This window comes from Mesoplodon bidens, assembly GCF_964165515.1.
Source record: "Mesoplodon bidens genome assembly, chromosome: 3".
NCBI classification, from domain to species: Eukaryota; Metazoa; Chordata; class Mammalia; order Artiodactyla; family Ziphiidae; genus Mesoplodon; species Mesoplodon bidens.
Window position 1 is genome coordinate 104,949,172 of NC_138178.1, and position 23,987 is coordinate 104,973,158.

At 52.5% G+C, this 23,987-nt stretch overlaps 1 protein-coding gene across 2 annotated transcripts; it reads right to left on the reverse strand.

Annotated features, from left to right (window-relative positions):
* Positions 1-9,687: 9,687 nt before the first annotated feature.
* On the reverse strand, positions 9,688-23,614 carry TGM1 (transglutaminase 1). Of its 2 annotated transcripts, XM_081228656.1 has the most exons (16): positions 23,557-23,614; positions 22,659-22,881; positions 22,576-22,595; positions 22,239-22,427; positions 20,999-21,247; positions 20,485-20,603; positions 20,270-20,377; positions 19,671-19,845; positions 19,160-19,298; positions 18,930-19,033; positions 16,266-16,354; positions 15,601-15,754; positions 15,212-15,493; positions 14,915-15,075; positions 14,445-14,581; positions 9,688-10,079 (listed from the first exon to the last, which is right to left on the reverse strand). In XM_081228656.1, exons 1-16 carry the CDS (start codon positions 23,573-23,575, stop codon positions 9,866-9,868), a joined length of 2,382 nt encoding a protein of 793 aa, XP_081084782.1. In that variant the 5' UTR covers positions 23,576-23,614; the 3' UTR covers positions 9,688-9,865. The 2 variants fall into 2 exon arrangements, with proteins under 2 accessions (XP_081084782.1, XP_081084781.1); XM_081228655.1 differs by having other exon boundaries at positions 22,576-22,881.
* Positions 23,615-23,987: the final 373 nt, after the last annotated feature.

Here is a 23,987-nt window from a genome sequence, read left to right on the forward strand (position 1 = left end):
CTCAAGTTTTGTTCAAGGTTTTCTCTTGGTCTTTGATTCTCTGTTCATCCTTCTTGTAAGGACAGGAGTGAGAACTTCTAAGCTTACATGCCAGACTGAAAACTGGAAGTTATGTTCCATTTTAAATTCTGCTCTTTCTCCTGGCCTCTGTATTTCTGTGCATGGCACCTTTCTTTACCCATGAGTCAGAAAACAAGACCATCACCCTTAACTCTGTCCTCTCTCTTCCCCAAATCTAATCCCTCACCAAGTCTAATCAATTCTTCCTACAGAACTTTTAAACCTACCCCCCCCTTTTTTTTTTCATTCTCACTGACTGTATCTTATTTCAGGTCCCCTGTCTCTCACATTGAGAAGACTCTAGTTTCCTCACCTCTAGCCCAACTCCTAATTTCTTTTCCATGTTGCTTTCATCATAAACCTGGTGAAATGCAAAACTGATCATATCATCCCTAACTGAAAGCTCTCTCTTACTTTCAAAAGAAAGTCCAAATTCCAAAATATGGCAAAAGGATTTTTAATGATCTGGCTAAGTTTACCTCTTCATCAACATTCCTTGCCACTTTGCACTTATCATGCCTCCTCTTCAAACTGATTGGATTTTCCAAATGTGCTGTGTTGTCTCATACTTTGTGCCTTGCACGTACTGGATGATTCCTCTGTCCTTCTTGCCTCTTGGACTTGACTTTTTTTCATCTTTTGTGGCTCATCTGATAACTACCTCCATGAAACCCCTCATGTTCTCTTCCCAGGCTCCTCAGCATCATCCTGTACATCTTTTTTTTTTTTTTTTTTTTTCCCCACACTGCGTGGCGTGTGGGATCTTCATTTCCTGACCAGGGATTGAACCCGTGCCCCCTGCAGTGGAAGTGCAGATTCTTAACCACTGGACTGCCAGGGAAATCCCCCGTACATCTTTTTATCACCACCATTGTCATGCAGAATCTATTTTGCAATGTTGTTGTAAGGATTAAATGAATTAGTAGATATAAAGCACTTAGAACAGTACCTGGCTCCTACTAAATACTACATATGCATTTACTGTATTTTGAATGTTTTCGTGTCTGTCACCCCCACTGTTGGGAGCCCCTTGAGGGAAGGACTTGCTTCTTTCTCATACATGTTATGTCACTAGTGCCTCATGCAGTTTCTGGTTCATGTGTTCATGGCTAACATGAACAGCTCCTTTGTTAGTCCTCTGTGTCCTGGCCCAGGAGCCCCTTGTCTTGCAAACCTTCTCAAACTCAAAGGATCAAGAAGACTAGAGGTCGGCACTTAGAACATTGGGAACTCGTGGCTACTCCTGGCCCAAGAAGGGTGGTGGCAAGGAGAGCATGGAAAAAGTACAGAAAGAAGAAAAATGGAAGGTCATCGTCCTCAATAATTAGCGTGCCTAGGAGTCAAACCCCTTAGTGAGTTTATTAAAATACAGACTTCTTGGCCTCTGCTCCAGGGATTCTGATTCATGAGGTTTATTCTGGGGCCCAGAAAGCTGAATTCTTAATAAACATCTCAGATGATTTTAAGTGGCCTGGAGATTATGCTTGAAGAATCCTGGGGTAAGAGAACAGTTTCATTCAAACCAAAGCCCAGATCCTCCAAAGGTCACCCAAAGGAAAATTTCCAGGTAGAAGAGAGCTATACAAAGGGTGTCTCTGAGCCTCACCTTCCCTCACAGTTTCCTTTCTCTGGTGAGGGACACTAGTCCCTGTATCAGTGGATGGGACCACCTATCTGTCCTGTTCCATGAGCCAGAAACCTGGTGTTTAGCTTTACTGCTCCTTTCCACCCTCCACCCAGCCACATCCCATCCTTCCCCAAGCCCTGTGAATTTTCCCTCCTAGATATTTCTCCAAGTTTTCCACCTCTGTCTCCAGCACCACTACTCTGGCCCAAATCACCATCTCTAGCATAAAATATTACAACTGTCTTCCAATCTGTGTCTCTGCATCCACTCCAGCCCCGCTCCAATCCATTACTTGACACCACACAGGCAGAATAATCTGTTCAAAACACACAATGTGATCATGTCACCTCCAATTCCTTAAACCTTCCAAGGGCTTAAAGTGGCCTATGGGGCCCCACAAGGCTCTGCCCTGCATCTCTCAGCTTCACCTTCTCCACTCTGTCCCTTGCTCTCCTTGCTTTAGCCACACCATCCTCCCCCTCCTCCTCCTCTCCCTCCTCGTCTACCCTGTCCCTCCCCCTCCTTCTTCTCCCCCTCCCTCTCCCTCTCCTTCTTCTCCCTCTCCCTCTCCTTCTTCTTGTTTTGTTTTGGCTGCACTGCGCGGCATGCCAGATCTTAATTCACTAACTAGGGATCGAACCTGTGCCTCCTGCAGTGGAAGCACAGAGCCCTAACCACTGGATCACCAGGGAATTCCCCACACTGTCCTTCTTTTAGTCTTGTTTACTCTTCTAGATGCCCTTCCACCACAGGATCTTTGCACAGGCTATTCCTTTTGCCTGGAGTGATTTCCCTTTCATCTCTACCTACCTATCCTCCAGGGTCACCTATCCAGGTAAAGCTTTCCTAACCACCGCCACCAGGCCAGGTCACACACCTTCACCATAAACTTCAGAGCTCTGTACGTACTCTCCTTTGTCTTGTGCAGTTATTCAATTCATCTGTTCCTTTCTCAGACTGTAATCTCTGTAAGGCAGGAACTAGGTTTGCCCTGTGTTCTAGCACTTAGCCCATTGCTTGGCACATGTCACTGAATATTTGTTAAATGGGTGGAGGAAGGGGTTCATTATCTGCTACTATGGCTGGACCCTGCCAGTCAGAGTCTCCTGTAAAATTCTGCTCCAGCTGTAGACAAAAATCCCTCTCCAGGGTGGACCTTATAACAACTGTACCTAGCCATTATTTTAAAAATTAACTTTATTTAAAATGAATTACAACCACTGTAGCCTGATCCATAAATCCGAGAAACATTTATAAGTCACATCTTATAAAATTTTTCTTTTAAATTTGTAATTAACTCCACCTGGTTTACTGTCAGGAAGATGAAATCTTCCTTTTGATGTTTTTAACCTTTCCCAGAATTTCCTAAGAACTGTAACCAAAAGGGCAGACCTTCCAGCTTCCATGCCTGTTTGGGGAGAGCTCTGCTGCCTACAGGGTCTGCCATGCTTCTTCCACCCACTCAATGTCATCTTAGAAAACCAACGACAGGGATTCGTACTTGAGCTCTCAGGATTCTACATCCAGGTCCAGACTTTTCTCCCTGGCCTAAGGGGCTGCAGGAGCTTCCAGCATTAGCCCCAGACTTTGCCAAGTCAAACCCACCTACATGGGATTCATGCACCCTGGTATCCAGCCTAGTTCTCCAAGGCTGGGATGGTTCCCTTCCCTGCTATTGGGCTTCAGTTGAAGCTACCATAGTTCACACTAATGTTCCCAACTTTCAATCTTGGGGCAGAAGGAACCGATAATACTGGGTCTTTACACTCAGGAAAACCTGGGCTACTGATGCAAAGAATCCACCTCCTTCCTAGTGATCAACTTTGTATACCAGGTGTCCCACGAGAACCAAAACTGGTGACCAAGACTCAGAGATAATGACTGCCTTATCACTGTCCAGAAGGCATCAACTAAGGCGGCAACTCTAGTGGATTTCTTAAAACCAAGACTAAGAACACTTCTCTTTGTAAAAAAAAAAAAAAAAAAATGCACTCTGTAATGTAAAGGAAATAATCATATAAATAAATGAAAATGGCATTAAATAGGTTTCCCTAGTACAGTTTTCTGAGGTACAGTCCAAGTAAGAGCTCTGCCCTGCTGGTCACTACTCAGCTCCCCGAGTGCCCATTTATCTCTCTCTTTCCCAGAGCTGGTCTAGTTATCCATCGTGCATTCTTCCCACAAATGCTCCAAAACACAATCCTCCACTGCACCCCTAAGCCCCCAGACTCCCCATCACCCTCCAATTTAGTTCATTTTCCGTTCAACAGATATTTAATGAGCATCTACTGTAAGTCACAATGAGTAAGTGTAAGAGAGATAAGGACCTTGCCCTTACATTCTAGGGGAGGGGAACCAGAGGTCTAAGAACAAATTAAGCTGGAACAACAGGGATTCTGATGCTCACCCCCAGAGAATTAAAGGAGATGATCTCCATAAAGCACCCAGTTTGAGCTTAACTCATAGTAGGATCTCAACATATATTTTTCTTTCCCTCTAGCTGTTTGGAGAATAGCATTCCCTTCCCATTTTGTTGTTGTTGTTTTGTTTTGTTTTTCTTTTTGAGGCTTTCAAGCATTTTTGAGCTCTAATATATACAGGGGACCAAGGTAAAATGAACAAATATGAAGCAAGTTACAAAGTTGTTAGAAATCTGAAGCTCTCACATTTTCCTGGGAGCTCAATAAAAAGAGATACTGTTGCATTATTGCTCAACCTTTCTGGAAACTAATTTAATAAAATGTATCAACCACCTTAAATGTGCTCAATCCCCTTTACACAATAATTCTCACTCTGGGGGGTTATTTTAAGGAAATAATTTAAAATAAGCCCAAAGATTTATGTGCTTGTACAAGGATATTTATCACAGCTCTATTTAGAATAGCAAAACTTTGGGGGGTCGGTGAGGGATGGACTGGGAGTTTGGGGTTAGCAGATGTGAACTAGTATATATAGAATGGATAAACAACAAGGTCCTACTGTATAGCACAGAGAACTATATTCAATATCCTGTGATAAACAATAATGGAAAAGAATATAAAGGGCTTCCCTGGTGGCGCAGTGCTTGAGAGTCCACCTGCCGATGCAGGGGACACGGGTTCATGCCCCGGTCCGGGAGGATCCCGCGTGCCGCAGAGCGGCTGGGCCCGTGAGCCATGGCCGCTGAGCCTGTGCGTCTGGAGCCTGTGCTCCGCAGCGGGAGAGGCCACAACAGTGAGAGGCCCGTGTACCACAAAAAAAAAAAAAAAAAAAAGAATATAAAAAAGAATGTATATATATATATATATATATATATATATATATATATATATGTATAATGAATCACTTTGCTGTACAGCAGAAATTAACACAACATTGCAAATCAACTATACCTCAATTAAAAATAAAGAGAGAGAGAGAAAAGAACAGTAAAATTCTGGGAAGACTTAAATTTCTAGGAATGAGAGATTAATCAAAGAAATCATGTCATTTGTTCATTTTTATTAAAAAAAACATAGTACCAGGACTTCCCTGGTGGTGCAGTGGTTAAGAATCCATGTGCCAATGCAGGGGACATGGGTTTGATCCCTGGTCTGGGAAGGTCCCACATGCTGCGGAGCAACTAAGCCCGCGAGCCACAACTACTGAGCCCCTGCACCACATCTACCACTCTAGGGCCTGCGTGCTGCAACTACTGAGCCCACGTGCCTAGAGCCCGTGCTCTGCAACAAGAGAAGCCACTGCAATGAGAAGCCCGCACACCGCCACGAAGACCCAATGCAGCCAAAAATAAATGTAAAAAATTAAAACAAAACAAAACAAAACAAAAATGTAGTACAACTACTGGGGCTTGCTCCATAAATTCAAGGAACAATTATAAGTTATACATTGCAAATTGTTGCTTTTAACTTTGTAAGTAGCAAACATTTCTTGTGCAGCTCTGTGCTGGACCCTGTTCTAGGTTCTGGGTCACTGGTGTGAACAAGACAGATAAGGTCTTAAGGAGCTTACCTTTTAGAGAAAAGAGACAGAACTTAATAAATAAACAAACACGCTGACGTTAAACAGTAAGTGCTAGGTAGGATACGAAATAAAATAGGGTGATATACTTAAGAGACGGGAGGCGGCAAACTCATCGGATTGACAGACAGGGAAGAGATCTATGGGGAGGTGACATCTGAGCTGAGACCCGAATGAGGGGGGCAGCCATGCCACTTGGAGGAAGGGTGCTCCTCCAGAAGGAAGGGCAGATGCCAAGTCTTAGGTAGAAGGTTGGTGGGTTTGAGAAGCAGAAGGACTGTGGGGCTGAGGCAGCAGGGCCGGGGCATGTGGTGGAGTTGAGGTCGGAGAGGGCTGCAGGGCCAGATAGATGAGAGTAGGACTTTGCATTGATCCCAGGGTGATGGGAAAGCACTGGAAGTGTAGCCATAACGTAAGCTGCTCCATTTTGAGCAGTAGAGATTTAAAAATTCACATGCACCTTCCCTTCCTACCGACCCTGGCGTGTCTTAGAGCTATTTGGAGAATGACTAGCTGACTAGGGGACAACTAATCTTGCTTGCTTAAGAATTCCAAGGACTGGGCTTACAGATATGGGAGCAGACCGACCCTAGCGTAGAAGATCGAGATGTTGCCGACCAGAACACCACACAGCCAGTGTATTATTTATTATTATTATTATTGGAGCAGACTGTGCTCTTCTGCACATAGGCCCCCCTCCTGGACACCCCTGAAACTCCCCTTTAAAACCTTTGTCCCCTGACCAGCAATTTGGAGATTGGTTTTGGGACATGAGTCCACCATCTTCCCAGGTTGCTGGCCTCCTGTATAAAGCAGCCGCACACTTCCCAACAACACTTGTCTCTTGTATATTGGCTTTCCAAGCAGCAAACAGCTGAACTTGGGTTCAGTACCAGCCTCATCCGGTTTTAAGCAGGAGAGTACCAGGATTTAATTTAGAGCTTAGAAAGCTCACTGGCTGTGTAGAAACTGGATTATTCAGGAACAAGAGTGGAAACACACCAGGAGGCTATGGCAGTTCCATAGGGAGACAGCACAGTGACAGTGCAAGTGGAGAGAATGACAGATTCAGATATATTTTGGACATAGAACTCGTAAGAAATACTGGTGGAGTGAATCTTGGAGGAGAGAAGAGGGAGGAATCAAGGGTGACTTGTAGGTGTTTGGTTGGAACAACTGGGTGATTATAGTAACAATGAGATGGGAAGAACTAGGGGAAGAAGAGTTTGGGGGTGGAATTAAGAGCTCTGTGGGGTCACTTTCAGTCTGAGATAAAATACAGGCTGTGGAGCTAGACTGCCCAGGTTCTAATCCTATTCTAGAGTGCTAAATGATTTTGCTGGGTTCCCTAGCCCCTTGCCTCAGATTCTTCATCTGTAGAGGGGAAATTATAATACAGTGACCTTATGAGGTCGTTGTGAAGATGACAGGCGTTATTATATATAAATACATTAGTGCCAAATTCTTCTTCACTCAGCAAGTATTTAGTGAGCATGTCTATGCACTAAATTCTGAGCATACAACAGAGACCAAATCAGACAAAAATCACTGCTCTTGTGGAGTTTATATTCCACCTGGGGGAGAGGGGACACAATGAATAAATGCATTGTTAAAATATTGAATATGTTGGATGTGGATAAGTGTTATGCAGAAAAATAAAGCAGGGAAAAGTGGTCATGAGGAGAGGAGTGGGTTGCAATTTAAAATAGGGTGGCCAGAAAAGGCCGCATTAAGACAGTGATATTCAAGGATAGACTTCAAAGGAGGGGAGAGTGCCTGCCACATGGATAGCAGAAGAAGCGTGTTCCAGGCAGGGGAAACTGTTAGTCCAAAGGCCAGGAGGTCAAGGCTTTGAGAAATACCAAGAAAGTGAAGCAGCCACGGCTGTTATTCTGTGAGAAGTGAGTAGCCACTGGGGAGTGTGAGCAGATTGGTGACATGATCTGACTGACATTTAAGAACATCCCTCTGGCTGCCAAGTTGAGAATAGACAGGGAAGGGCAAAGGCTAGTGAGAGGACTGGGGCTTCAATCCAAGTGACGGAGGATGGTGGCTTGGACTAGGATGGAGCAGTACTGGTAGAGAGAATTAGATAATAAATGATACAAAAAATTTAATGTATAGAACACCACACGGTAACATGTACTATGGAGAAAAAGAAAGAACAAAGGGAGATAGGAAACATAGAAGGTGTTGCAATTTTAAAATGGGATGGGAGAGAAGACCTTAAGATGGTGGCACTTAAGCAAGTCTTCAAGGAGAAGAGGGAGTGAGCCATGGGGCCATGTGGGGAAGAAGTCCTCAGGCAGAGTGCAGCCCTGCAGAGACCCTAGAGCAGGAATGTGCCTGGCACTGTCCAGGTAGGAAGGGGCCAGCGAGCTGGATGGACTGAGCCGAGGGAGGGGAAGGGGAGGGAGGGCGGAGTCCTGTAAGGACTTTGACTTTGGGGGAAGCCAGTGGAAGGTTTTGTTTGTTTTTTTGCGCTACGCGGGTCTCTCGCTGTTGTGGCCTCTCCCTTTGCGGAGCACAGGCTCCAGACGCGCAGGCTCAGCGGCCATGGCTCACGGGCCCAGCCGCTCCACAGCATGTGGGATCTTCCCGGACCGGGGCGCGAACCCGCATCCCCTGCATCGGCAGATGGACTCTCAACCACTGCGCCACCAGGGAAGCCCCAGTGGAAGGCTTTGAGCAGAGGATTGACATGATCTGGTTCACCTGCTCGTTCCAGCTGCTGTGTGAAGAACAGGGTATGAAAGGGCAAGAGTGGAAATGGGGAAATGATTAGGAAGGGGGTGCAACAGTCCAGCTGAGAGATGAAGGCAGCTCGGGCAGGATGGTAGTTGTAGAGGAGATAAGGAGTGGTCAGATTCTAGACACCTATGAATGGGAAGTAGAACCAGCAAGATCTGCTAACAGATTGAATGTGGGATGTGAGAGAAAGAAAGGAGTCAAGGGTGACTCCAAGAGTTTGGGCCCAAGAAACTGGAAAGATGGAGGTGCCATTTACTGAGGTAGGGGAAGATGTAGGAGGATATGTGCTGGAGGGAGGTCAGGAGTTTGACCTTGCATGTGTTATACTTGGGGTGTCTTTGAGACATCCACATTGGACATCCACATTGTAGAGATATTGAGAAGGCAGTAAATATACAAATTTGAGGTTCAAGGAAAATATACGATTTTGGGAGCCAGCAGTCCTCAAAACCTCGAGTCTGGCAGAGCTCACCTTGACAGAGTGTAGCTGGATGAGAGAGAGCCTGGGGCGGAGGCCTGAGTCACCCCAACACTGGAGTCTGAGCCGAGGTGGAGGCACCAACTGAGGAAACTGAGAAGGACAGCCAGAGATCCAGGAGGACCAGGAGGGCGGCCTGGAAGCCTAGCCTACCATCCAGTCTCTAAACACGATGCTTTCAAAGACTATTTAATGCTGTAGGAAAATGCTCACCATAGGTCATTTGTCGGGGGTGGGGGGGGGCCGGGAAGCAGCATATGAAACACAACGTTAACAGTTACTTTCTGTACATGGCGGGGCTTGAGGATTATTGTTATTTTCTGCTTTATAATTTTCTGTATCTTCTTAATGCTCAACACTGAACACATACTACTTTTGTAAAAATTCTTAGACAAGGATATTTGAAGATCAATATTAGAAAGTGGCTTCTGCTGCTCAGAGAGAAGTCCAGCCTATTTCTACCTCAAACATGTGCCTACAGAAGGGACTTTAGGTTCTTCTTTCCCACCGGGGGTGTTGTGGAGGGGGCAGTGCCACTGAGCCCAGGGAGCTTCCGAGGGCTTTGGTCAGCAGGTGAAGACTGGGCAGGTGAGCGCTGGAGGCTGTCCTGATGCCAAGCGGCCCCATCTCAAGAGCTGCTGAGTGGTACCACTGCTGACATGCCAGCCATGCTTCTCAGAGCTAGGGGCGTCAGAAATGCCAAGGGCATCCCCAGGATAGGCCATGGGGCTCCTTGGCTCGGCATAGACTGACAGATGGACAGAATGGCAGCTTCATTGAAAAACAGTTTATTAGCATCTGTGCAAATGAGATCGGTTCCTCCCCAGATGCCCCGGTCTCCGCACCTGAGGCCCTGGGGAACCGCTCTGCAGTGGGCCCCTGTCTTGAGGCAGTGCCCTTGCTCATCTGACTCCACTCCCATTGCTCCTGGCCCAGGGCTAAGCCCCACCTCAAGATGCAATAGGGATGGTCTCCTCTGAGCTACCATTGCCTCTAGTATCTGAGAAGCCCCTGCCACCAGCGGCCGGGGCCACATCCACCTGGATGACCCCATGCACCTGGGAGAGCTGTGGGCTGTCCAAGCTGGCGATGAGCTGGCGGGAGCCTGGTCTCACAGGCACGAACGTCTGGCGCAGTGTCACTCTCTTGTTGCCCTCAATGTCCCTGTGGGCAGAGATAGGATCATGGGGCTGGGGTGACCGAGGGTGGAGTGGGGAGTAAGGGCTGATGGGGCAGGCAGGAAGGAAGGAGCAGCAGGTGGAGCCCTTCAGGCATTTCTGGGCTCAGCTGGAATCTCCACACCCAAGACCTAACCTACTGACCGGAACAAAGCCTGAACCCCAAGGCCACCTCTGCAAGGCTAGATCAGTGGCCACCCACCCAGCTGCTGGAGCTGGAAATCTCCTCAGCATCCAGGACTCCTCCCTCCCTGCTCTCACAAACATCTGGACAAAGACCGAGGCACTGCCTCCCCGGCTCTCCATGGCCAATGCTCCTGCCCCAACCAGGTCAGCCCCAATCCCTGTAGGGTTTCCAAGAACAAGAAAACTTCAAAGGGAGACTTTGGGGCTCAACACAGTATTACCAAATACTTTCAGGTTTGCCGAGGAATAAGGTGGAAGAAAATTAATCATCCTCTGCTACTATCATATTTCAGGATGTTATTTAAAAAAAAAAGAACAGACAATTGGCATCTTTAAATTAAATTGACACACATTCATGTGTGTGAGTGAGAGAGAAACACACATGCTGGTGTGCACACACACACTACAGTGTCTTTATTTTCTTCCTTCCCATGGACCTCTAGTCCCAGACCACCCCTCTGGGAATCACAATTTCACCAGCCTTCTAACCGGCCTCCTTGCTTCCCATCTCACTTTCCATTCTATTCTCCAAGCACTCAGAGATGAACTGAGCCCTTCACCGGCTTGGCTTCCTCGGTGCGTATGAGATAGATGAAACTGTAGCTCCCTAACCTGACACACAGACTCACTCTGAGTCACCCTGCCTGCCTGCACCACCTCATCCTCCCCCCATTCCTCCTGCCCACCGGCCCCACTGAGCTCCTCCCCTTCCCTGAACTCACCTCTGTCTTCACGCTTTGCCCCCAGGCTGCCTCCAGACCCAGCTCACACCTCCTCCTCAGTGAGGGCTCCCTGGAGCACCTCCTGCCCTCAGGAAAATGAATCTCACCCTTCTCTGAGCTCCTCCAGCAATCTGCACGTGTGCTTACACACTGACTGTGACTGCATTTATATCACACCTTCTCACGCCCGTTAGCATCTGTCCTTTCCTGCCTCTGCCTTAAACCTTTACCTCTGGCCCCTGCTCAACCTGAGCCTGCCTTGGGGACCGTCTCTGGAGCCAGACTCTGTGCAAACACCACAGTCCTCCAAGGGAATGAGTCAACACCCCAACATTGAGGATGAGCTCTCCTTGGGGCAAAATAGCCTGGAGCCTGCTTCCAAGGGGCGTCCCTGAATCACTCTGTACTCCTTCTTCTACCGTTGTTAACTGTGTGGTTTAGAATACCAGTCATCCTCACTTTCTGGTGTAAAATGGAAGCGAATGTAAAATGAGGGGGGGGATCAGATGGTCTTGAAGGTGCCTCCAAGCTCTATGAAGGTGGGAGATAGATATCTATAGCCTACCTGTTAGGTTATAGACTTAATTTCTAGACTTCCTGTCATAATATACAACTTGAAATTAAGTCTAGGGACTTCCCTGGTGGCGCAGTGGTTAAGAATCCGCCTGCCAATGCAGGGGACACGGGTTCGAGCCCTGGTCCGGGAAGATCCCACATGCCGTGGAGCAACTAAGCCCGTGCACCACAACTACTGAGCCCATGTGCCACAACTACTGAAGCCCGTGTGCCTAGAGCCTGTGCTCTGCAACAAGAGAAGCCGCCGCAACGAGAAGCCCGCGCACTGCAACGAAGAGTGGTCCCCGCTCGCCGCAACTAGAGAAAGCCCGCGCGCAGCAGCGAAGGCCCAACGCAGCCAAAAATACATACATAAATAAATAAATTTATTTAAAAAAGAAAGAAAGAAAGAAATTAAGTCTATAACTTAGCAGGTAGGCTATACTCTGCCTGGTTACGAATCTGCACTTTTAATTTGTGCTCACTTTTCCATCGATGCAGGTTAAAGGTTGTTTAGGTTCAGATCAGCCTTCAAAAGTCTATTTAACCCATACTATGATTGAACTGTACTATTTCAGAGCCTAGCCTTTATTTATAACATTATTTCCAAGAGAAAATGCTCTCCAGATTCCAGCTAGGGATGTCAAGATCTCTGCCTACCCTGGTCTTAAGAGTCAGGCGAGACCTTGGCTGCACGCCAGTTTGCCAGTTTAAGCTGAGTACGTCAGCTGCTAATGTTGGAATGTGCCCATAAATGAGTGCAGGTAATAAAACCAACTCCCTGACAGGACATCAGAACTTAGCGACATCCAAATTAGAATTGTCCTTCAATTCTGTACTGGTTCAACCCTGTTGAACATTTGAAAAACCTCCTCTCAGATTTTCCTTCACAGCCATTTAAAACCACACACACATCACACGCACCCACTTGGGCGTGCACGCACGCCTGGACAAGTCACTGTCCCTCCTTTACAGCCAAGTTTCAGTTCTGATTGAAAAGGGCATTATGACCCACCTTGTTCACTTACCTTATTAATTAGTCTTAATTCTAAATGACTTGAGGCGGTTTCCCCAAGGTCAAATCCACCCCCTTAGAAGACCACCCTAAGGACATTCTAGAGAATATGATTCAGGCTCTGGGGGAAATTCCCAAGAAGGATTTGGAGCAGACTTCCAGCTTCCCCTGGTGACTGCTTTGGTGGTGACAATGGCCATCTGAAGGGGTAAGTTCTGGAACGTTTATTAAGTGGCCTCTTAGCAGGCTGGGTGGCACAACTTATGCCATACCACAGCCTTGGATGCGCAGATGAGAGTGACGTGATGCCCGTTTTGGAATCTAATATATCCGAGCCAGGAGCTCAGGGCTCTCAGCTGTCCTGGTGGCCCTGGCCTGGGCTCACAGCAGCTGAGGAGCCACAGGATGTCCAAGGAGGACCTGCCTTGAGAAACTACCATCTAACCCCCTCACCTACCGGTGGGAAGACTGGGACCTTTAAGTGGGGGGAGACTTGGACAAGCCCCACAGCTGAAGAGAGGAGCTGGGTCTCCATCACTCAGTGCAGCGGTCCTTCCCTTATTCCCAGGCAGGGGCAAGAATCAAAGATCTGGTGGGGCTGCTGAGGGGAGCCCCGCTCTGGGGAATCCCTCAGAACAGGCAAACCTCCCTCTGTCAGCTGCAGGTGAGAGACACCAGCAGGTGAGCTGTCTGGGAGTTCCAAGCTCCACTCTCTAAGCTGCCAGAGACCCTTTTAGGGCGACAGAAGGAGAGCACTGGTTTGTGATGTGTCCCATCATCCAGGGGGCCAGGCTGGGGCAAAGATCAGAACAGCCACCTTTTCAGTTTTGGTCTGTTGGCGAAAGTGGCAGCCACCACCAGGCAGAGCCGCCTGCTGTGTGTGGGGAGAGGGAGGGGCAGGGTGGGCAGAGACCCTCTGCTTCCTCACCCAGGCCCCTCCGAGCACATGCTGTCACTTTCCCTCGGGTGCTCTTTGTCGAATGAGGAAAATTCCTACCCCTGTCCCCAGAAGGCTGACCTTAAAAGTCAGCCTCTGGCCTTCTCTGCTTTCCCTCTGTGCTGTTCCTGCATGCGTGGGTCTGTGTCAGAGCCGGCAGCACAGGCCCAGGAACACGACTGTGGGCACCGGCCTGGCCCAGAGCCTCATGTGGCTCGGGATCAGGCCCCGGCAGGCTGGGTGAGGGCCCGAGGCACAGGGCTCTCGCCTTCGGAACTGCTGCTCGGCCCTCATGCCACCACGCCTGCAACAAGCTTGAGAGCCTGTGCTCTCACCAAAGCGGGAGGGGCAGAGCCTGCCCCTTAGGAGCTGTGAGACCCTGTGAGATGCGGCCACCAGCTGCCCCATCTGTAAAGGGGGGGACAGCTACCAACAGAACACTAATGCTGTGCCGAGCACCATGCTGAGTGCTTTATGGGCAGGGTCTCCTCTGAGCCTCAGAGCCAGGCTTATCGTTATCCCTATTTTACAGGTGAGAAAACTGAGGCGCACAGGAGATCAGTCACTTGCCCTGGGGCACATGGCCCAGGTGATGATCTCTAATGTACGCTAAGGGGTTGTTGTGGTCTCCAAATGAACTTATGTTCCTGAAAGTGCCTGCTCAACTGCTGAGTGCTGGGTGACAGTAGTGACGATCCCTATGTGAGGTCTTAGCTCCCTAACGAGCCGGTGAGGCAGGGTGGGGACACCGCAGAGCACTGCCCACAGCAGGCCTTTTACGTGCTGGGTGGGCTAAACTGAGTCAGGAGGTGCTGCTGGCGGGCCCCAAGCAACAGACCTTACCGTCCTGACCAAGAGAGGAAGCAAAGCTGGGACTCATGCCGCCAGGAGGCAGGCAAGGGCAGCGGCAGGGGAAGGAGGAGGGGCCAGACTCACCCAGCGTTGAGGGCCTTGGGTCTCTGCAACCCGGAACCCTCGAGCCGGAAGATAACGTTGGTGAGGGTGACAGGCAGGGGGTTCTGGAAGACAATCTGGACCTCGCACTCCTGGCCAACCACGGCTGCTTGCAGTAACTGAGAGAAAAAGAGGCCCCCATCAGAGCCCCTGGCCGAACTCACAGGACCAGACACTCCCCCAGAGAGGGAGAGCTCCTTCGAATCAAGACCGCCTTCACCCCACGTTTCTGCCCCCGAGAGAGGGCTCTCCCAAAGCCAGACAGGAAACTCCAACCCACTCTCCAGCTGCAGGCACCACAGAATCAGGGACATGAGATCTGATTTTCCAGAGGAGGAAACCGAAGCCCAGAGGCCCAGAGCCGGTCCCTGACCTCCTCCTGCCGCGGCTCCTGGCCCAGTGCCCCCTCCCCTGGCCCTCCGATTTCCCCCTGCCCCAGCCAGCTGCTCTACCGTGAGGGAGAGGTCCGGGGTGCGCAGACGGAAGGTGTGCTGCTTGGCCAGCACCTGCCCATTCTCCTTGATGTGGCCTGAGACGTTGAGCAGCATGGCCCCCTGGTCCACGAGGTGGACCCGGTACTCCTTGTAGGCCACGGGCATGGCCATGCGCTCCGCTGGGGGGGGAGAGGCATGGTGTCACTGAGGCCAGCTTCCCCAGACCCGGCATCCTGGGGTCTCCATGTGCCCAGCCCCGGGGTGCCCAGCCGTGGGGCAGAGGGGAGGGGGCAGGGCTGGGGAAGGAGCACTTACAGGCCCCTGGAGCCAGCACCACTTCCTTCTTGCTCTCCTTGAAGACAGACCCAGAGACACCGGTATAGAAGGTAACGGAGAGGTACAGGTGCAGCTTCACAGTCCGCGGGCTGCTGCTGCAGTTGGTCAGCACCACACAGATGGTCAGGTCCCGCCCCATTACTGTGTCCTGCGCTTCCACCTGCAGGGCCACATCCTCAGCCGAGTCCCGGATGGCGTACACGTTGGGTTTGCTGCCGTGGGCGACTGCGGTCTCCACTGCCTTCCGCTCTGCTTCTGAGCCTGGGGGTTGAGGGTCAACGATGAGCTTACCACTGCTGCTGGCATTGGCGAGTGCTTGGTGGGAACCCTTGGCATGGTCGGAGCTGGCCAGGTTGGGGGGCTGGTACCTTCCGGGTGCTTATAGATGTGGGAGACCTCTTCCCGATTGTTGGAGCCGACGGCCTTCGTGACGACGAGCGAGCCGATGGCTTTCTCCTCCACGTACATGACCTTGAAGCTGCCGTCACATTGCCGCTGCCAGTAGACCTTGTCACTGTTCACCTGTTTGGGGCGTGTGTGGGGTGTGAGCCGGGAGTGAGTGAGCCAGAGGGTCTGAGGGTGGGCCTGACCCCCAGCTGCCTTCCCTGGATCCTAGGAGCTGCATGGAGGGCTAGATCCAACGGTTGGGAGCTTCCTGGAAGAGCCAAACCGGGAGGCTTTCCAAGCTGAGCCAGACAAGGCCAGAGAGTGGGGAAGAAACTGGTCTGGGAGGCTCCTTAGCATGCATTCAACATTAAGAACAGTAATCCCTTATGCTCGTTCGCTGACTCTGCGACTTACAGAGCAGCTTCATACCCATTATTTCTTTTGGTCCTGAGCACAGGAAGCATGGCAGCCATTATTATCCCACTTTTAACAGTTGGGGAAACTAAGACTCATAGAATGGGTGACTTGCTCAAGATCACACAGCTAGTCAGTCGGTGGTGAGGTCAGGACCAGAGAACCCAGGGCCAACGCCAGTGCCCTCGTCTCCCCAGGCTGCCCACAAAGGCACCGGGCACACAGGCCTCACCTCAGCAAAAATGAAGGGCGTGTCATACTTCATGTAGACCAGGCCGTTCTTGATGGACTGTACAGAGCAGGGGCCACAGCAGAAGATGCCTAGGGGAGTGAGGGTAGCATGGGGGTGAGAGATCCAAGGCGGCTGAGGGGGACCCCCCCCCAGATCCTGGGCCCACCCATCCAGGCCCAGCGCCCACTGCCTTGGGTCAGCTCCCAGCAGTCCAACTCAGGGAGGTTAAACAAAATAGTGCGCACGTTCTATTTGGCCTCAGTCCTTGGTGGGGGATAGGGGGACAGGGACAACCGTGGGGACAGGCCTGCCTTGCTAACCAAATTGCTGGCACACTTCCTCTACTGGCTGAAGCTGCATGTCAGCTGTCTGTAACCCCCTGAGGTCAAGAGCCATCCTACATCAAGACAAACCCAGAGCCCACCATGGCTCTGCTTGCCGGCTGGGAGAGCAATGACATCAGTCACCATTCCAGAAAGATCCAGAACAACCCTTCAGCTCTGCAGCCTACTGTGTCCTCTCTGTGGGGAGGTGAGAGGGGAGCTGGTGGGAAACAGAGGCTGTCCTCAGTGTGCTCGGGAGGGTTTTCTGGAAGAGGTGAGTTGGTAGGGAGGAAGCTTGGCAGGAGAGGACACAGAACAGGAAGTGAGGGCCATCCAACAGGAGAGAGTCTTAGAAAACATCTCACACGATGGTCTCCTTTTACACATGGGGAGACAGGCTCAGTGAGGCAAAGTAGATGCCAGGATCTCCCAAGACAGTTGGATACAGAGAGGAGGAAGGAGCTAATACTTTTTTTTTTTTTTTTTTTTTTTTTTGCGGTACGCGGGCCTCTCACTGTTGCGGCTTCTCCCGTTGCGGAGCACAGGCTCCAGACGCGCAGGCTCAGCGGCCATGGCTCATGGGCCCAACCGCTCCGTGGCATGTGGGATCTTTCTGGACCGGGCACGAACCCGTGTCCCCTGCATCGGCAGGTGGACTCTCAACCACTGCGCCACCAGGGAAGCCCAAGGAGCTAATACTTAACTGAGTAGCTACTAAGCTCCAGCCATGCTGCTAGTCTACTATGACTTCTCATTAGATCCTCCCAACCACCCTGTATGGTATATATCATCCACACATTACAAACAAGAACACCAAAGCCCGAAGGTGCAAGGAACTTGCCCAAGATGACATATCTAAGAAGTGATCAAGCTAGAATCAAGCCCGGGTCTGGGTGGCCTCAGAGCCCCTGGCTGCCACCCAGCCCACCACTTCCCAGAGTGGGGACCAGAACTCAGATTTCCCGGTGTCCTGCAGGCTGTTCCAGCGTCACAGGCATCACTGGGGTTGCACAACTCACAGGGCACCGTTCATAGAGATGACTGAGGGGAAGGGGTCTGGCCAGAGACCAGAGGAGGAGCGTAGGCTAGGGGAAGGCTATCTGAGCCAGGGTGAGGAAGGGAGAGATGGCAGGGGTTGGAGGGAGAGGCAACCGGAGGGGCAGGTGGGGCTGTCTGGGGCCAGAGTGTTAAGGTGGGAAGGGTGTGCAGGACCTGTCTGAGAACAGCACGGGAGGTCTAATTTTTGCAGAAACGTGCATTGTGGAAAAGAGACTAGTAGGTTATGTCGTCAGTGATTACTTCTTAGGCTGGACTGGGTTACAGAAGCTGTTTTCTCCTCTGAACCTATCTGAACCCTGATTTTATCATACTGTACGTATAACTCAGTGGAGCAGTGGAACAGACACGAGAGGAACTTGGTAAAAGTGAGAATATGTGTTGAAAGAGAGGAAGTCGGGGGCTGGGTCTGCTCTGCTGCTGACCTAACGCTCTGTGCCCTAGAGGACCTCCCAAACCCAGCTGATCTGCAACATCACCAGAACTTTCAAAAATACAGATCCCTGGGGGCTTCCCTGGTGGCGCAGTGGTTGAGAGTCCGCCTGCCGATGCAGGGGACACGGGTCGTGCCCCGGTCCGGGAAGATCCCACATGCCGTGGAGCAGCTGGGCCCGTGAGCCATGGCCTCTGAGCCTGCGCGTCCAGAACCTGTGCTCCTCAAGGGGAGAGGCCACAACAGTGAGAGGCCTGTGTATCGAAAAAAAAAAAATACAGATTCCTAGAGTCTATTCCCTGAAGGTCCAACGTATCAGGTCTGGAGTAGGATATAGAAATTTCCTTGAAACAAAACGAAACAAACCACCTGAGAGAGGATAGGGAATTGTATACTTTATGCTATACAATTCTATCCTTTTTTTTTTCCTTCCAAGCTTGTTTTACTTAAAATAATGACTTTTTAAACTTTAAAAGAATATATATAAATAAAAGGGTCCTTCAATTAATTACCTCCAGGATATGTAAATAAAAAAGCAAGTGGGAATAGTGGATTTGTCAGAGGAGGGAAACCTCTCACTGAATTCTCTTGAATCCTTGGACTTTTGAGCCATCTGAGTGTAATAATCCTTACAAATAAATAAAATTTAGGCAAATAGTTACGCAGAAAGGTAAAAATAAATGAAGGGCCGGCCACAGGGTGATTTGCCCTGATGAGTCTGTTTGAAGAACTGCGAGGTTAAAGGACCCGGCTCTAAGGCCCCGTCCGGGACGCTGGAGTTTGTTCCCCTGGCTGGGGAGACAGGGAGGGGCCCCACATGGGGTTCAGGAGCCAGGCAGGGCCCCGCCTCACCACTGCTGGTCTCCTGGGGTGTGGCGTCCACAACCTGCCATCCATCGAAGCCTGAGGGCAGATCTGGCCTCTTCATCCAACACTCGTTCCACACGTGGAAGTTCCTGGATGGACGTGGCCGGAGGGCTCCATGAGCTGCCCACCCCCCGGGGCCTCCCCGGCATCCCCTGGCACCCAGGCCTCGGGTCACCAGCCCTCAGCAGGGAAGGGCAGGCCAGCCCCAGCCTCACCAGACGGAATCACTGTTCAGGTGCTCGAGTGGCTTCATGTTCTCGTCAAAGTAGATGTCCATGGTGAGGGATGTGTCTGTGTCATGTGCGGAATTGAAGTTGGTGGTGGTACGGGTGGCCAGGCCCAGGCAGCGCAGCACTGTGGGGAAACCAGGGTTGGGGTTCAGGGCCCGGGGCCAGGGCAGGGGTGGGGGGCAGGTGAGGCACGAGGTCAGGAGTAGCACGGGGACAGGGGCAACTGGGTCAGGGGTCGCTAGGGTCAGGAGGGCACCGAGCCAGGGAGTGTTGGGGGTTAGGGGAATCCAAGCCACCGACCTTGCCTTGTCCCTAACTGTCCCTTCTCCCTCCTCTCCTCTAGGCCCCTCTCGGTTGTTAACACTAATTAATGATAATTAAGGCCAGCCTACCAGACACTGTAGCCACAGCTGGGCTGGGCTCGTGAAGGCGGAGCCTGGCTTCCCTCCCTCCTTCGTGTAGGGCCCAGGCCGCTCCTGTCCCATCCTTTCACTACCTGTAGTGGTCACACCGGCGAAAACCCAGCACTGGCCGTAAGAAACGGAGAAGCCGGTGCGTAGGTAGCTGAGTAGAATCTCCACGCTGCCCACCCACGCTGATGGATTCGTGCCGCGGGAATATTCTCCAGACCAGTTCCCAATCAGGACACCATTGTCATCCAAGGAGTTCACCTGCCCAGGACAGGACGGGGTGGGGCAGAGTTGGGGGAGAGGCTCAGGGCCTGCCATGTGGCCCCCGGCCCAGCCTCTGACCCTGCAACCATCCCTCACCCCTAAAAGCTTCAGGGTCCAGTAGCAGCCTGAGCCCCTCTCACCACTCCCAGAGCTCTCTGCCCACTCCACCCCCGTCCTGGTCTGACACAGGAATGTGAACGCTGGGTGTGCCAAGTTTGGGGTTTGGCCGTACATTACACAAGAGCTGGAACGGGAGCCAGGAAGGGGAGGGTTGGGGGACAGGCAAGGGAGGGAAGAGGGGTGAGACCACTTCCCACGGTACCCTTTGCAAGAGCAGGGACAGAATCAGGAAGGGTAAGAGTGTGGGGTGGAGCAGGGGAGGCAGACACACGGTAGGGCTCAGAGACGCGAGGGTGCTCACCATGGCAGAGACGACCCGGCAGACGTTGATGGGGTCCCCGCGGCCTCCATATGGCATGCCCCGCCGGTCCAGGATGTACAGGCAGGCATCCAGCACCCCGTGGTCAAACTGGAGGGAGGAAGGGCAGAGGTGACCCCTAGGCCAGCACCTGCCCCCCTACCCCGCCCCACCTGCCTCTAGTGCCCCTGAGTGCATGAGGCCCCAGCCAGCCGTACCTGGCCGTAGTTCCAGGTCCGCTCACCAATCTGTGCTTCGGTCCCATAGTAAATTCTCCCACATTCGTTAAGCACGTACTCCTGCCGCCAGTCCTCACGGTCCACATACACGATGTCCTCTGTGTTCCCAAAGCATATATGACTGGTCCCCTCCAGACCTCTCCCTGGGTCCCACCTGCCCCCGGGCTGATTCTGCAGGACTCATGACCGCAGAGGAAGAGCAGGAACGCCTCTAGCCTGGCAGCACTGCTCCCAGGAAGGATGCAGCGAGCATGACAGAGATAATCAGAGGAGGGTGGCCGTAACCAGGGCCCTTCCCCAGGAGAGGTGAGGCTGTGTGGCCTTGGGCTGGTCACCTCTCTAGGTCCTGGATCGAGGTCCCCTCACCTGGACAATGGGAGGCTGGCTTCTCCTAGGGCTAGGTACCCAGGCACGTAGCCAGATCCTAGGAAAGGAAGCCCTGACCTGCCCTCCCCTCCTGTCCATGCCTTGCTTCTGACTCCAGCAGGCTCACCTGGGCACCAGGGATTGAAGAGGATGTAGATCTCATTGCAGGGGTCAAAGGGCAACTGGAACTCGCCAGCTTCCGACCGTGTGCGGACCGTGAACTGAAACTTGCCGATGATGGCATTGGGGGAGGTGAGGACCCGTAGGTTTAGATTCTTCCCGCTGGACTCGGTCACCTGGGCTTTCCAGCCTCCACTGCCCCCCTGGCCCACTGGGATGATCACATGGGTGCCCTTGCCCACCTTAGGCTTGTTTCCTGGAGTGGGGGAAGCATTGATGAGCTGCTGCAGCCTACCTGAAGGGGGGGGATGGTGCCTTGGACTTCTCGCAGCCCCACCCAGAAAGTGTATGAGCCAGTGAGTGTGTCCCTGAGTTGGACCATCGCCTGGGTCAATTTGAGAGCAGCTCTGTCCCCACCCAGTGTTTGCCCACATGTCAGGGCAGAGATCCAGTCCAACATCCCAAACCTGTTCCCTCGACACTTAGAGGCGACTAGAAGAGACCGGATCACCGTCACGTTCTCCCTGCCTGACTGTTCCAGCACCTGGGCTGGAGGAACAGAGCCACCCTGTCTGGGTCCAGTTGCCCCGGCTCCGTGTGAAAGGGCAGTTCATCTCCTGAAGGTCAACCCTGCCTGCTCCCTGGGGCTGCAGCTGCCAGAGCCCAGGGCATCCTTGCTGGAGGTTGGTGGGGGGACCTGGGAAATTACAGGCTGGGGTGGGCAAGCCTAGGCCCTCATCAAAGGGTACGAGGGGTCGCCGGCCCCCTGCGGCAGCATAAGCACCAGCCTAGGCAGTCAGTAGCCACCAAGCAATGCAATGAGGGAGGCACCTGCCCTGGGCCATGGGGACAGAGAGCCTGAGAGACACAGTGGAACAGAGCGTGGAGCCACACCCTGAGGAAGGAGGGCAGACCCAGAAAGAAAGACACACAGAGGCAGCAACACTGAAGGGGATGCTGTGCCAAGCACCTGAAGAAAAAGAATTTTGAGACAGATGCCCCTGGAGGCTTGAAGAGCGTGAACTTAGGAAGACAGGGACACCAAGACCCTCCCTGAGGCACCCCTGGGGACATGCTTACATGCTTGCACCTGCCTTATCTGGCAGGGGCGAGGAGTGGGGTGAGTGAGGAGCCCAAAGCGGCCCCTTTGACCCTCATGCCAGGGCGGGGAGCCCTGCTACGCAGCCCCCTACCCCCACTCCACCCTGCCCAGGGCCTTCACCCCTCCTACTGTGGGCTCCACCGACCAATGAGCAGCTCCAGGGTGACATGATCGGAGGACTCATAGGGACGAGACAGGAAGAGGACCACGTGGAAAGGCTGCCCACGGCGGATAATCAGCTCATTGTACTCGAACTCGTCCGTGTGGTGCTCTTGGCGATTCTGGTCCGAGGGTGAACTCAGCAGATTCACACCAGTCACCACCAGCATTCCCTCTGCAAGGCCAGAGCTCAGGTTCAGTGAAGCCCCGTGGGGAGTCCGGCCCTGCATCATTAGCCTCCCAGGCCCCCAGAGACGCCAGAATGAGTCTCAGGCCCATTAAAGCATTTTGGCTCTCAGAAAACGTGGACAGGTGGACCTCACCTTGGATGGTGCCATCTCTAGCTGTGTTCACAGGGCAGACCCGGGAGTCGGGTCTTCGACCGCTGGAGCTGGGCCCTCGAACCGTGGAGTCAGACCCTCGGTCTCTGCCGGGCTCAGGCCCCCAGTCGTCATCTACTGCATTCTGGCACGAGCAGCAGCCACAGCAGCGAGCCCAGAAGGGGCGGCCCCCTTGGCGAGCATGTCTGTTTGGCTCTGGCTCCGGCTCTGGAGAAGGTGTCATGGGGGGCTGCCAGGGGTTCCTGCCCCAGCGGCCCACATCTGAACAAGGACTGCCCGTCGTCGTGCCTGTGTGGACAAGGCAGGGAGGCTCTGACCACTCACACAGACCTCCTTTACCCCTACAGGATGCCCCAGTCAGCTCACCCAGAAACCCTCCATCCAGAGAGCTGATTCAGTCCCAGCCAGATGACTGAGATGATCTGACCTCCACCCTGAGATTCCCTCAGACACACCCAGAGACCTTCCCCAAAGACTCCTTTCAGACTCACCTAGAGAAACTTCCCACATTACAGAGACGAGTCTTTCCCCTCTCACCCGCACATGGACATCCACCAAGCCAGGTGCCCCATCCAGAAAGCTGCTCACGCACCCCTCCCAGGAGATGACACGTATCACACCCTCAAGGTGCACCAGCACAGACCATCCCGGGCCTGCTCCCTCCACCTGCCAGCTCCTCAGTCTAGAGATCCAGAGCTGCCTGCCTCAAGGACCCATTTCTTAGGCGGAATCCCCCACCCAAGGCTCCCTGCATTACACAGGCAAGTGACATTCACGACTTGGGCTCCTGACATTCCCTACGGCTGGACACACACCCACGCGGAGCTGCCCGGAGGGGGCGGGGCGGGGGCAGAGGTGCCCCGAGCCGGGCTTCCCAGGTGCAGAGTCTCGGTGTTTGGGGAGCAGCCCCACTGGGACCGACAGGCTCGGGCTGGCTCGCACCCCACCTGGCCGGGGCCTCACCTGACGAAGGTGCTGGCATCTCTGGGTGGAACAGGTCGGGACTGATGGGACGGGACTGACGCCGCCGCACGAATGGGAAGCGTGGGGCGGGCCGGTAAGTGGTTTATGAGGGGGGGAGGGCGGGGCCCGGCTTCTGGGAAGAAGGGGAAGGGAGGTTGCTCCATCCTCGAGGGAAGAAGCCCAGCCTCTGGGGGCGGTTTCCGAGGTAGGGGTGAGAAATGAGGCTAGGCCGCACCCTCGGTCCCCTTTCAAGGAACCAGGAACCGACTGGAGGCGGGGCCCGGGCTGGGGAGGGGGAGGGGCGAGGTCTGTCAGGGCTGAAGTTGGAAGGCTTTGATGAGATCAAACCGTCCGAGGGATGCTGACTCCTTCGAAACTGGGTGCATCAGAAGCACCTTCTCCTCGGTGGAGGGCGTTGCGACAAGTGTCAT

Bases quoted from the DNA above. Each gene is read 5' to 3' on its own strand.
- TGM1 (XM_081228655.1), bottom strand. The intron at 19,299-19,670 runs GTAGTGAAAGGA...GTTTCCCCACAG, and splicing joins CGCCGGTGTGACCACTACAG to TGCTGCGCTGCCTGGGCCTG. The intron at 15,755-16,265 runs GTGAGGCCTGTG...CGCCCCAAACAG, and splicing joins CGCCCTTCATTTTTGCTGAG to GTGAACAGTGACAAGGTCTA.